This window comes from Taudactylus pleione, unplaced genomic scaffold, assembly GCF_031769625.1.
Source record: "Taudactylus pleione unplaced genomic scaffold, aTauple2 ptg000386l, whole genome shotgun sequence".
NCBI lineage: Eukaryota > Metazoa > Chordata > Amphibia > Anura > Myobatrachidae > Taudactylus > Taudactylus pleione.
In genome coordinates this window covers 10,197,998-10,212,596 of record NW_028284787.1, presented here as the reverse complement: position 1 = coordinate 10,212,596, position 14,599 = coordinate 10,197,998, and the positions used below count along the sequence as shown (strand labels likewise).

The 14,599-nt window shown below is 41.9% G+C and overlaps 1 protein-coding gene across 2 annotated transcripts in view; it reads right to left on the bottom strand.

Annotated features, from left to right (window-relative positions):
- Positions 1 to 14,599, bottom strand: part of TNS3 (tensin 3) — a 255,650-nt gene that overhangs the window by 225,390 nt on the left and 15,661 nt on the right. Inside the window, exons 4-7 of one of the 2 annotated variants that reach the window (XM_088445714.1) lie at positions 9,695 to 9,736; positions 3,301 to 3,353; positions 2,778 to 2,949; positions 1,564 to 1,614 (exon numbers count right to left, since the gene is read on the bottom strand). In XM_088445714.1, the coding sequence (XP_088301840.1) occupies positions 1,564 to 1,614; positions 2,778 to 2,927 (201 nt within the window). In that variant the 5' untranslated portion in view covers positions 2,928 to 2,949; positions 3,301 to 3,353; positions 9,695 to 9,736. The remainder of the gene's footprint in view (positions 1 to 1,563; positions 1,615 to 2,777; positions 2,950 to 3,300; positions 3,354 to 9,694; positions 9,737 to 14,599) is intronic. The other variant, XM_088445715.1, reaches the window with a different exon arrangement.

Genomic DNA, 14,599 nt, shown 5'->3' with positions numbered 1-14,599 from the left:
GATTACCAACAGCATATCCAATTATAATAAATAATACCAACATTGGGGCTCATGCACAGTAAAACGTAAATGCATTTTGCTGGGGGGAGGGTTTGCAAAATGCATTTTTTCGCATTCCACATGTGAGAGGGTGCATGTACATGCTGTCAAAGCACAGTAACTGTGTATTCATATAAAAGTGTTCCATGGGATGCATTTTACGTGAATACACCTTTACATTGCATTTTACATTGATACACAATGGGACGAATTTTATGAATCACATTCGAACCCAGGGGTTAAAGTGGGCAGGAACGGGGTGGAACGGAGTTCCGTCACCTCTAATGGTAGTCCCTGCACAGAAGTCCCACAGACAGAGTCACTCACAGTCTGCCTAGGGATGCTCAATTTCTTCAGAGAAACCAGCATATAGGTAAGGAAAGAATCAAGCGAAGGCAATACATAGGAGTTGCAAAAAAACATTGGGCATCCAAGTGACATAGACTAGTTTGTGGGGACCCCACACGGCTACTTGCAAAGACAATGTTTGCTATTCTTTATTTACACCACACAAATCAAACCTGCACCCACCGCCCAGGGGTGCTGGGGATAGCCCGGGCTATCAGCCTGGGCCTGGGGTGCCCTGGAGAGGGGGACCCCTTTATTGGGGGGGGGTCCCCAGCTCCCCAGGGTTCCCCGGCCTGGGCTGACTAGCGGTCAGGGCTGATGCTGCGGCTGGGGGGTCCGGTGAAAGGGCTCCCCTGGCTGTGGCATCAGCCCCCCGCTAGAAAAAGTCCGGTGCTGCCTCTGGAAAATACAGGGGAACCCTACCATTTTTTTTTCCCTGTATTTCCAGAACCAGGACCGTATGAGAGCCCAGTGCTGGTTGCGCAGAATACGGGGGACCCCCCACGTCGTTTGTCCCCCGTATTTTGGCAACCAGAGCTGGTTCTGACTAGCCCGATGCTGGTTGTCATTTGTCCCCTGCATTTAAGCACACCCAGCACTGGGTCACTAAAGCCCGAGGCTGGTTGGTCTTTTTTATGGGGGGGAAAGGGGGGCGCGCCATTTTTTTTTTTTAATATATACACAGGTTTTTTATTTATTTTTTTACTGCGGCAGCACAGACGGGTCTCACGGAACCATCCGTGCTCTCTGGCAATGACACAGATGCAAGTAGCAAGAATGTACTGGTCTGTACGTGCATTTGTGTCACTGAAAAGCACAGCAGCACAGTTGGGTCTCACTGACCCGTCCGTGCTGTGTGTCAATCACACAGATGCATGTAGCACAGATCTGTGTCAGATCGTAAACGATCTAATGATTATGCAAATCATTAGATTGTGTGTGTGATCGATTGGGTGAACATTGTGCAGCTTTTGCTACACATCGTTCATTTCAGCTGCCGGAGAGATTTCAAGGGCGATTGCATACGATATCGTATGGGCACCTTACAACATAAAAATATAATAAAGCCAAATGTATATACAAAGTAATAAAAACACAGTTGTGTGAAAGAGAAGGAAAGCAAAACATATATTTTAAGAAATCTATAGTAATACAAATAATTATCTTAACAAATACCTTAGTGTTAAGTTTAGAAAGTTCATAACGCTTTTCAGATAGATTTAATACCTGTTTAAAAAAAATGGAAAAAAAAATCATTATATAAATGTAGTCTAGACAGCGCATTGCATAACAAACAACAATTAATTACGCATTTACAGGGGTGTTTGCACAACAACAGGTACACCTAGCCGACATATCCGCCAACCCAGGAATCTGCAAAGCGAGCGGCAGATTGGTACGCCAGTACACACTTACTGCACCAATCTGCAACCCGTTGTGTCTCCACTGACCTCGCAAGTATGTGGGCATTTAAATTTGCCCACCCAATGTAGAGGTCAGTGTCGGTGGTCCTTGCAGCCAGCGTACGGCGGTCGGCGGATCGCCCTTACACACTGCTGTCCTGCAGCAAGCATCTGCTTGCTGCAGGACAGATGCGATATGTCTGTGATTGATGTCATTTACAGACATATAGGGGTAAATTTACTAAGATGCAGGTTTTTAGAATTGGAGATGTTGCCTATAGCAATCAATCAGATTCTACTTAACATTTATCTAGCACCTTCTGGAAGATAACAACTAGAATCTGATTGGTTGCTATTGGCAACATCTCCAATTCGAAATACCCGCACTTTAGCAAATATACCCCATAGTCTGTACACACCCGCAGATGCACTATACAATATGTCGTTCGTCGACTGATTGAAAGATAGATCACTTAGTGCGTACCCAGCCTAAGGCTCTTCCTTCTTGTAAAAGTCTTACTATAATTCACCTTTCTGAGGTCCCAGAGATCTTGCTTATCCCCCTTTAATGATAATAGGATGCACGTTGCACCTTAGAGTGCACTTTTCCAGTGTAATAAGTTTCAAACACAAAAAGTGATAGATTAAAAAAAAAAGTCCCACTGGATCACCACGCACTCTGGGTGATTTTAAAGCATAAATGATGATAACTTAGCAGTACTGTATGGGGAACAAACTTACATGTTAAAATGTGTAAAGGGTATAGGGTTGGACTAATGTTTTTACCGTTTACACCAAGTGCATTTTCTACAGCATCCCCTGACCTAAAAAATAGGCAGAGATTGTTTCTATGGGGAGGCTCCCCAAAGCTTGGTGGACAATGGCACTAGGAGAACAAGGAAGTATCTGTGCATATAAAGGAGCATCACAAATCTGCACAGTCTGACATTCACTAATGACCGTTACACTGTAACTCTTGCTAGTTACCAAATAATTATCCCCGTGTTTTGATTTCAGCATGCGGGTCACGTCCTGGAGGTTGTGAAGATAAGTTTCATCTGAACAGCTACTGGGAAATGATACAGAGATGATTCGCTCTGTGATAAAGGTGAGGTCAAGTTCATAACCTTCCTCCATGATGCGGTCAAAGCCCACGTTTCTGCATTTAAAGTTAAAACATTATTAGCACTTTTTCAATAAAATACCTTTCTAACATTTCTTTTACTACACTACATCAAATAATTTCACAATTTAATGACTCAAAGAACTGCGGAAAAATACATTTATGTTAAAAAAATGAAAATGTCAGGATGTTAAAACTTGGACAGAATGAGAAGGCAATACTAAGGCAATACTTTAATCAACTTTACAAGAACTGTGTAAATAAAAGTACTGATAAAAGGCAGTTTATTATTCAAACACGTATAGTTAGGACATGAATGAACCACACTCACATCAATTTCATGCAAGATCCTAACAATGAGATTGTGAGAAATCAGAGAATACTCACTGAGACAATTTGTCACAGGAAAAAGATGAACTTTTTGAAAAGCTGTTTGACTCCTGTCAAAGAAAATCACAAACAAAACACTATTTAGAATGTGTCACGAATCGGGGGGTTTTAGCATCCCTTACAGACTTAAGGCCCCCATACATTATACACAAATCGATTGCAAATTGCACGATTGCTGCAATCAATTGCTGATGTATGGGGGCCTTAAGACACTCATTCATTTCATTGCTCAAGACATCACAGAGACGGCTCCCTGTGATTACCTGATGCACCTGTGTGCTCACCTGGCCAGCCAGGCCAATGGTTATTTACCACTCACTATTTAAGTCAGCCCCTAGATGCAAAACATTGCCTGAACAATGTATTCCTTCCCAGGATAGTGCAAGGCTCAATGTTCATTCCCTGTGTTCTGGAATTGTGTCTCTCGTGACCTTTATTTATTCATCGCGGACTACTTGCTGTTTAACGTCATCAGTTCCTGAGTGCTGATCTCTGTGAGCAGTTACCTCCATTCCATCTGCCGCTATGTTACACCGTCATCGGTCAGCGCTGAAGCTTCCAAGATGCATACAAACTTGCCCTCCTGCTCCGTTACTGAGTCGGCATGTGCACCCGCTCTTTATCACCTCTGTGGTCTCCACTCTACGTCGGTGCTGCTGGCTGCTACCTTTGGGACAGTACATGCAAGTTACCTATTCTGTTTTACTCTGTTCTTGGTGGTTGTCCAGGTTATTAGTTTATACTATTGTGCTGACACTCTGTTGGTTTCCCTGTGCTGTGTGCAATTGTCTTGGGCTGGTTCTGAGTAGGGTGCTGGTTCCAGGGATAGGCTTCAGTGTGCAGTATACGGTCTGTACATTGAGGTGTCCAGTTGTTGTATTACTTATCCTGTTTCTGAGTTCCTCACTGGGATCCAGTTCCAGGTCTTGCATCAGAGCAGTAGCAGAGTTCTAGCTTCTTCAAGCTGTACTCTGACTACATAAAACTCCGATTCCTGTTCTGAGTTCCGCTCTGCCGGTACTATACTGTTCTGAGTCTCTGAGGTCACCTTTGTCCCTAGAGAGTGTCCCTGAACTAGTTGACCTTCGCAGGTCACCATCCAGAGGGCCTGGTCTGTTCACTCTGGTTGCAGTTCCATATCCATGCATATCACAAGTCCATGTTTCTACATATTCACGAGTGTGCCTACCCTCCTCTACACACTCATGAGCCAGAGTATAAACAAGCCTTTACGTTTCCTATGCACACCCGTCATACCCAAGGGTCCCCGGATGGATCTATAGAATACTAAAACTGTGACAGAATGAGATTATATGTCTGGTACTAAATACGAGAATTGTTGCTCAGAAATATTCCTAAAATATGAACAGCTTTCTCAATACTGTAATAAAATGTGAGACGCTCTAAAGAAAAAAAAATCAGTTTCAATAAAGTGCCAACACCTCACTTTACAGTCACTACTAAAATGAACAAGGGCAGTGCCGTCTGTAATAAACCACAATGACTTTATGAGCATAAAAGGATGGCCTTATTGGTCTCCAGATATTAAGTAAATTGAGCATTCAGGACCCAGTTAATACTTTTTTTAATGAATATATGGCGCTGCATCCCTCACAATTCAAGATATTAGTAGGCTTAATACCATGACACATATGCAGCTGGTCAAATGCCCTATCCATCGCATATACAGATGTTTTCTCACTCAGCTTTGCTCTGTGTGAAACATATTCACTAGAGCGGCACCAGATCTCATACTAAGGTTTCGCTAATGTACAGCATTTGTGCACTGCCTTCACTATTGTACTAAACTTAACATAGCACTATTAATTGCACAAATTTCACACAAATATTTGCATAAATGTAGCATAATATTGCAAAAAAGTGGCAAATTAGGGGAAAAGTAACATTATACTAGTGAAAAAGTAGCAAAGAGCATGAAGACTAAACAACATTGATGTCTATATAGAAGACTGAATGTGACTAAAAGTGGAAAAGTCATGCCATACATATAATACATACAGCCACATGATTTACCACTTTTTAGCCACATTGTCAGACTTTCACTAATAGGATGCTACTTTTCCCATAATACAAGTATTATGCTACTTTTATGCAATTTAGGCCCATATTCAATTTGGAGCGAAAAGTCCATTGCCGGACTTTCCGCAGTCATCGCTGGTTTTGGGTGCGAAACAGTATCACACTCGTCCCGGTTTATCGCCGTATTCAAATTGAAATCAGCGAAAACGGGACCAGGTGAAAGTAAAATCGGAGAAAAGTTCTGTCAGTTTTGAGGAAATCAGCCTGTCACTCCCCAAATGATGCACTAACATGGGGGATCACTATGGGTACCCCCGAATAGACCTGCTAAAGGTATGTGGGGTCTTTAAACGGTCTCCATAGGTGCTGTTTTTAAGAAGGTGGTGAAGAATAGCATTTAGGAGGGTTTTTGTTAAAATAAGTAGTCCCATCAAATTTGGGGTACATGAAAATGGGTACTAGCATATTTTTAAGTTGCTAATGTGAAGTTTTAAAAAACGTCCAAAATCTACCTGCCGCAAACACCTGTAATGAAAAAACACCTGGGGCATACTGGTGGACCCCCCTGGAGTCTATTTCACTAGTTTTTAAGTTTGTCCCCCAACTTTTTTTTTGCCCCCAAAACGAAAGTACTTTTTTGGTGTGTCCCGAGGTATTTATTTATTTATTTTTTAATTGACACAGATTACCTTTAGGGGACTGTCCAGGGTGGTTTTTGACAGTCTGCACCCCAAAACCCCAATTCCACACTTTTTCTCGCCACCTATTCAATGGGGATACTTTTTCGCCAGGTCTGTTGCATTGACTTTTCGCACCGGCAAAAAGTCAGCAAAATTGAATACGGGGATAAATGAAAAAAAAAAAAAAAAAAATCGGTGAAAATGACGTAAAGTATCGACGAAATGGACTTTTCGCTCCAAATTGAATACGGCCCTTAAAGTTCTATGTTCGCATATTTTATGTAGATGAACAGTCATATTTTGAGCAAACTCACAAATGACGAACAGCCTATTAACATGACGGACCACTGTATCCAATACTGTGGCGTGATCAATCTGGACAAAAATTGGGAAAATATGCATAACAGTATGTCACACCAGAACTTCTCTACACTGCTTGTATAACTAATCACTTAGTGATCAAATGTCATGAGCGACAAATTGTAAAATGAAATTTAATTTACCTTAATAATTTCTAGAATTTTTCTTTAACAGAATGAACAAAAATGGAGATCTACTAATATGGCAGCTACTTTAGTAATAGAGCCAGTATGTAATATGGGAGAGGTAGGGGACTCAGAGGGAATAGCATTTAATATGTATTATGAAATAGAGTCAAAAAGGTAATAAAATTAGGTACACATAATTTTCAACCTATCAAAATTTAACTCAATTGTGGTCCCTAGTCGTTCAGTTATATTTTTTATTCTAATTGAATATATGTAAACACATATACATATGTACCTGATCATATAACTACCAACCACCCCGATTTTGGCAGGATAGTCCCACTTTTCGAACACTGTCTCTCTGTGGCTGCCGCAGAGTGCAGTGTCCCGTCGTGGGGGCAGGTGGTTGTAAGGTCCCCTCTCCATCTACTCAGCAAGGCAGAGCAAGTGCTGAATCGATGCTATGCACATTCACTTGGTGTCTATTCTCTGGAGAGAGAGACTGGGCATTTCCGGGCATGCACAAAGGTCCTTTACACAACTTCAACAAGTTGGGAGGTATGCAATTATACATACATTTCATGTTCACCTCCACATGTCTATATGGTTAAAGCAGGAAGAACTTGATTGCATGTTTGCTATATGCTTTTTATTGAATTTGTCTGTGCATGAGTCTACCAAAGGGGGGACTGCACAATGTAATGCCACCATACGTACTTTTATTTCTAGATGTTTTCACCCAAAAGAGGAATGGGTTTCGGACCTATAATGAACCTTAATGGACCTGGACAAACCCATTATTACAGTCACCTTTAAAACAGACACTAGTGCACTAATTTTACTGTATGAACCATTATAAATATAAACTGTTTGAGTTGGATTTAAAAAAAAAAATAAGCACAATACAATACATTTACATATATAATGGAAGTTAAAATAAATACAAAGTGGTACAAAAGTATGTTACTTGTGTTTGTTAAAATTCTACCAGCAGAGGGAGCTTGAATACCAGGACAGACAATTATTTTGCAAGCTAACCATTATTGTAATTGCACAAATATTATTCATAGATTATTATTATGTTGTGCTTTATAATGTTACATAAAATCATTTCCTCCTCTTGTATATTTCTTGCATGAAATAAATCAGGCTATAAACAATAGCACCTGCTTTTGAAACTTTGATGTTTCATAACCCCACACAAAGGCCCCTGAGGTGCAAAATTTACTTTTATTATTTATAACAATTGCAAAAACCAATGCTAAAGTTATGTTCATAAACAGAATGTCTAGGAAGGAGGCTATTTAAAAAAAAAAAAAAAAAAAAGATACATTTTGAAATTATGCCTTCTATCCTCTTGTCTACAAGAAAAGCTATGGAATTGCTAAGAGTCAGCACTCTTTTTAAAGCACTATGGTATCTATGTATTAATAATTGTGGTACTGCCGCGATTAACTGTCCAACTCGCCGGGAATATCTTCATTTTTAATAAAAATATCCCGGCTATGTACTACCTGGAACTCCCAGGGACAGCAGTTGCGTAACCACTGTCCCCGTCAGTTATATTCCCAGCATTTAGGAGAAGTCTTTCACAGGAGTGAAAATCCTGTGTAAAAATCAACTTGATACATATGTCCATAAATGCATTGTATTTACTTCCCTAGTTCCTCTGGTAATTTAAGCTAAAAAGAGGTGGGAGTCTCAGAAGCAATCCAGCACAGTTATCTAGATGATAACTCATTTTATCAGGATCAAAACAGCACTTTAAATCAAGGTCAATAAAGCTCGTTATGGAATTTTTTGCCTAGGAAAATCATCTGTCATTTCAGAATTTTCAGCAAGACCTGACTCTGCATTATTATTAAATTTTATTTATAGAGTGCCACAAGTGGTCCGCAGCGCCGTACATACAGTACAGGGTGCACAGAAACTTACTTTACAATACAGTAACCAAAATATAAACAGAGCACAAGTGACAATTAGCAACACTATTCTCCATACACAGTACAGCTGGAAGTTGAAGGCTGCCATTGAAGTGATTGGGAAGAAGGCTGTGAGACAGTAGGGAGGAGGACCCTGCTCCTAGGGGAGAGAGGAAACAGACAGATGACATGAGGCATGAGTGTGTAGAAGGGGACCTGAGTGCAGGAAGTAGGCAAGGTAGAGATAGCAGGAGGGAGAGCGGCCTGGTTATGTGGTGGAAGGGTATGCTTTGATGAACAAGTGGGTTTTCAGTCAAGCTCTGCAAGGTTGGGGAGAGCCTGATCGAGCGAGGGAGCTCATTCCAGTGAAGGGGGCCTGCACGGGCAAATTCTTGGATACGAGCATGAGATTAAGTAACCAGGGTGGAGGAGAGGCAACAGTCATTGGCAGACTGGCATGGGCGGGAGAGCGTATTTAAGGAGATGAGGTTGAAGATGTAGGGAGCAGAGGAGTTAGAAAGGGCCTTATATGTGAAGGTGAGGAGTGCATGACTGCATGACTCTTAAGGCGGGTATCCACTAGCCGATTAAAATTAGCGATTGAACGATAATAATATCGTTCTCATTCAATCATTCACAAATCGGGCATGAAAATGTCAAAAACGACCAGCAATGTGCGCTCTCGCTGGTCGTTTTTGACATCTATCATCGCCTGAACATGCTGGTCAATCTGCCGATAATGACAGATTGACCATGTTCCGGGATGAGGGAGGGTGCCTGCACTGAACGACATACTGTCATTCCACTATCTGCTAGTGGATACGCACCTTTAAGGTGCACATCCACTAGGCGATGGGGTAATGACAGTACGATTACAACACTGTAATCGTACATAGCCAAACTGTCGTTATCGGCGGATTGACCGGCATGTTCAACGGATGATTGATGTCGGAAACGACCAGCGGGAGCGTGCATCGCTGGTCGTTTCCGACATAGTGCACGATTAATGAGCGATTGAACGATTACGATGTCGTAATCGTTCAATCGCTCATAAAATCACCTATTGGATGTGCACCTTTACATCCAAACTTGTTTCCATTTAGTCTGGGGCCTCATGCAATAGGTGTTCATCACAGTTTGTTCTATGCTTCCAAAATCATGGAGCTGCTACTCAAAAACCCGTCACATTTTAACTCATATGATTCATATCTGTACATGGCATGCTTAATAAGTTTAATCAGAAGTAAAAATCAATACTTACTGATTTAGTTACATGACTCAAACAAGCGTCAATGTTGTTAGGCTGCAAAATAAGTAAAAAAAAAATAGATTTCAGCAAAAGCATGTTGGTACTGTCTGTGGGTATATGGTACTGTCTGTGGGTATATGGTACTGTCTGTGGGTATATGGTACTGTCTGTGGGTATATGGTACTGTCTGTGGGTATATGGTACTGTCTGTGGGTATATGGTACTGTCTGTGGGTATATGGTACTGTCTGTGGGTATATGATACTGTCTGTGGGTATATGATACTGTTTTGAATGATGCAAACGAGAAAATACTAGAAAACAAATAAACTGGGTGAATAGATTATTAAAATCAGCAAGTTTCACTAGACAATACATAAAAGTTAAAGTAATATTGAGATCAACTTACACATATTGTAGTACATGTGGTGAAGCCAAAATATAAATTGTTTCCTCATCTAGCTCAGGTTTAGGCAAGCTAAAGGTGCCTATCCATTAGGCAACCTGAAAGTCTGAATGTCTAGCGCTCAGACCTTTAGGTCGCTGAGGTGCGGGTACCGCAGTGAACATCATTCAGTGAAGAAGCCTGACCTCCTATACCTGACGAGCATCATCACGTTGACAGGCATGTTCAGTAGACAGTCGGGGATGGCAAGGACTCAGCGTGCACGCACATCGCTGGTCCTTGCCGGCAATCCATTACCCGACTTTGGCAACAATGCGACCAAAACCTCCTGGTTTTCATCAGATTGTTCACAAAGTCGGGTAATGGATAGGCCCCTTAATATTTGTAGTTCCACGGCGATAAACAGACAAAATTTTTATACAGTTTAAATAATTTGAAGATAACAATCTTATAAACATGGCTCTCTCAACCATTTCTATTTAGTAAATCTAAAAGTCTATACAATATGTCACAAACAAGTGTTTTATTAATAATAGATTACCAATAAAACACATTATTGTATAAATGTGCATTGCAAGATACACATTAACATAACTTAAAATGGTTCCTTAATTTATATATACATAATTGGGTCCATTTCATTACCATGGTTAGTATAAAGCCCCATACACACTGGACGATGTGTGTACGGAGCGATGTCGGATGCGGCTTGCCTGGCGGGGGTGCCGGCATCGGCAAGTGTATACACCAGGGCTCAAAAAATCCCGGCCATTTTAATCCTGGCGACCAAGTTTTTCAAGCCCCCTTCCGCCCACTCCTGAGCTCCGGCTCCCCCCACGGGTACTATGGGTGAGAAGTCATGACGTTGTGTGTGAGCCGGTGGCTGAGGCCCTTAAGACATGCCCCATTTTCATCAGTGTAATGCACCACACAAAGGTAGTGCCCCCTCTACAATGCCCACTGTAGTGCCCCTTATGCAATGCCCACAGTAGTAGTGCCCCCTATGCAATGCCCACAGTAATAATGCCCCTACATAATGCCCACATTAGTAGAGTTCCCTATATAATGCCCACAAGTACCTATATGCAATGCCCACAGTAGAAGTGCCCCACACCCACTGTGGGAGCTGGAAGGCGAAGTTCAGGAGTGAGCTCCAGATTCCGGCTGCAGGGAGGGAGCTGCCGGATGTCCGCTTGTAACAAAATCTCAGCGGGCGCCCGGCATATGGAGAGCGCAGTGGCGGTGCCTCTCCAGCCAGCTGAGCGCCAGCACACTTCGAGATATTATATACTGATATAACTATATATATATATATATATATATATATATATATATATATTTATTTTCTAATGTATATAAAAGTCCTTTAATTTGCCGACGTTTCGAGAGTCACCCCGTCATCAGGGACAAGATACAAACATACTGCAAACAAACATACATAGATACATAATCTCACACACCTGGAGGACACCAGTGCCAACCGCCTTCCGGAGCGCGCTGGGAACATGCTGCGCTTCCGTATGATGTCAACACACCGCGCCTGCAGTCTGAGTGGACAACTATTGGCTGTACACGGCTGCCTAGCAAACGTCCGTCTCGTGAAATGATCACTAAACACCACTTTAAAATCTGCACATAAACATGACACCAATACTAACACAAAATGCACGCATAATATTACTTTGATATTTATATATAACGTGTTCAATAAATATGGCATTTGTATAATTCAATAACAAAATGCCTGTGTATTCTCCATCTTTAACTTGTCGACATGTACATGTCTATCCCTAAAGTCATAGGTTTGAAACACAGTTATAAAACACATTATGACTATGATCTGCACAATAATTATAAACCCCAAATTTCCAAAACTGTGCAGCTAACAGGAAAATACTATAATATATAGTGTTACAGTTTTCAGGAGCAAAAAGATATTTAGCCACTGGGAGGTGATCTATAATAATTTGCCTTATATTTATAAGAAACATTGTAGACCTAATGTTTCATTAAGACCTTTGGGGAATATTGTGTTTAGCGTAAATATCCATTTACTTTCTATTAGTAACAAGATTTTAGCTCTGTTACCCCTCGTCTTAATGGTGGAACATGATCAATCAGTATGGCTTTAATCATTGCCACCCCATGTTTGGCTGCTATCCAATGTCTGGGCACAGGTTGATCTGCCTGATCAGTTTCAATCGCCTGTCTAATAGCACTACGATGGAGGGCCATGCACTCTTTAAATTTTCTCTCCGTCTTGCCCACGTAGCACAAGCCACATGGGCAAGACAACATGTAAACCACATAAGTAGATGTACAGGTTAATGCATAATTGATTTTGTATCTTTTCCCTGTATGAGATTGAGAAAATGTGTCTCACACTAATAGCGACCTACAAGTTACGCAACCAAGGCATCTATAACACCCCACTCGATGACTTAAAAAGTGGGTGGGTGTAGTTGCCGACATACCAGTGATGTCTAATTTAACTGCTTTATCTCCTATATTGCGACTTCTGGTATAACAAGGCATGAGTCGAGTTCCAACCAGTGCCGGGAATTGTTGGTCAGTATTCACAATTGGACACCACTGCTTGGCTTTCTTGGCTATACAGCTACTATTGATGGAATATCTATTCACCCAAGGCAAACATTTCACTTGATTATTATTATTCCTCGTTCTATTGGATGTCAATAGTTGTTCTCTTGTCATATTAAGCACTTTATTTTTAATTTTATCCAATTCATGTCTATGATATCCACGTTGGACAAATTTTTCCAGCATATAATTTAACGCTGGTTCCACTTGGGTATCATCAGAGGTAATGCGTTTAACCCTAATGAATTGGGAAAGAGGTAAGCCCTTACATAAGGGCAAAGGGTGGAAACTATTATGTTGTAGCAGAGTATTGCGTACTCCGAAGTACACACATATATACACACACACACACACACACAGGCAACGATTCAATGCAAATGTAATGCATTTTCATAAGAACATAAAAGACAATGGGCCTGATTTAGCTTTGGGAATAGAGGGGGTCATTCAGACCCGCTCGTGAGGGAAGTTCGCTCGCAAGCGATGTTTGGCGAATGCGCATGACGGAGGGAGCTCCTTCATGCGCAAGACCCGGCGAGCGACGAGAAATACATCGCTCGGGGTCTCGCACCAAAGGGGGCGTGCTGTCGATGGTGACTGACAGCACGCCCCCTTTGGTGGGCGTGCCGGGGGCGTGGCAGCCAGACGGAGGCGTTCCCATGGGAACGCCTACCGTCTGAGTCCGGCCCCACTGACATCAGTAATGATGTCAGTGGGAGTGACTTTGGCTCTGATAGAGCCAAAATCACTCCTGGGCTTGCGGCAGCGAGACCCTACCGCAGGGTCTCGTCGCAAGCCCGATGGTCTTTGACCATCGCAACCATCATCATGGTCGCTCGCATAAGCTGTGGGTGGTAACCCACAGCTATGCGAGCGTCCATGAGGACGCTCCAAAAACAGGTAGGAGGGCCCTGATTCAGAGCGAGCGCTCTGGTCAGAGCGTTCAGCTCTGAATCAGGCCCAGAGTGAGAATTAGCACTTAACTGTGTACCTGGACACAGCTTTATTATTGCTCTATAATTTAGATGTCAGTTTGGACACCTCCCTACCAAATCTAAAGGTGCCTACACACTTGGCGATGTGCTCACGATCCAACATTGTGTCCGATTTCCCCTTGAACTCTCCCCAGCAGATCCCCGGCAGTCGCAGGAACGATTTGGTGTTAAAAACTGTCCAATGTGGCAAACGATCTATCGTGCCTCCTAACCATTCCAGTGCATCGTGACTGAGATTGTCAGATCTGCCCTACAGCACGGCAGATCTGAAGATGCGATGTACGACCTGCTGCGACGTGCATCGGCATTGTGATAGTGAGTGGACACTCACGATTTGGGCATATTTTACACAATTTGTCGCCACGATGCGTCGGAATCGGGCAAATCGTTTAAATTATCGCTAAGTGTGTAGGCATCTTAAATCTCTCTGCACATTTTAAATCTGCCCCACCTGCAGTGCAACATGTTTTCACCAAGATGATCAGTTAAGTGCTAAATCTCACTCTATTCCCAAAGCTGAATCAGGCCCAATGTTCTGATGATTGAGCTAGGAGTGCAGCACCCATACATCTGAAATTGTTTATTTCAGTGATGCCACCCAGTCGAGTATATCATCTATAAAGGGAGTGCCAGACCCTGCTTGTTCATACTATTTTATATTATAATATATCTATATATATATATATATATATAATTTTAGATACAAAGATAGGTACCGGCGCCAACTTAGCTACTTAGTAGAGAATTTGTGTAGAATTTGTGTAAAATATGTTCTCCCTAACTGTAAAGGGTGTCAGCTAGACCTACTGTGATAGGACTTTTGGAAGAGCCCGTTAGTGTAAATTGTATAAGTGTACTAGGTCCTTAGCGACTGATGTAAATTGTGCAGATCAATGTGCAAAATAAATTAATTATGA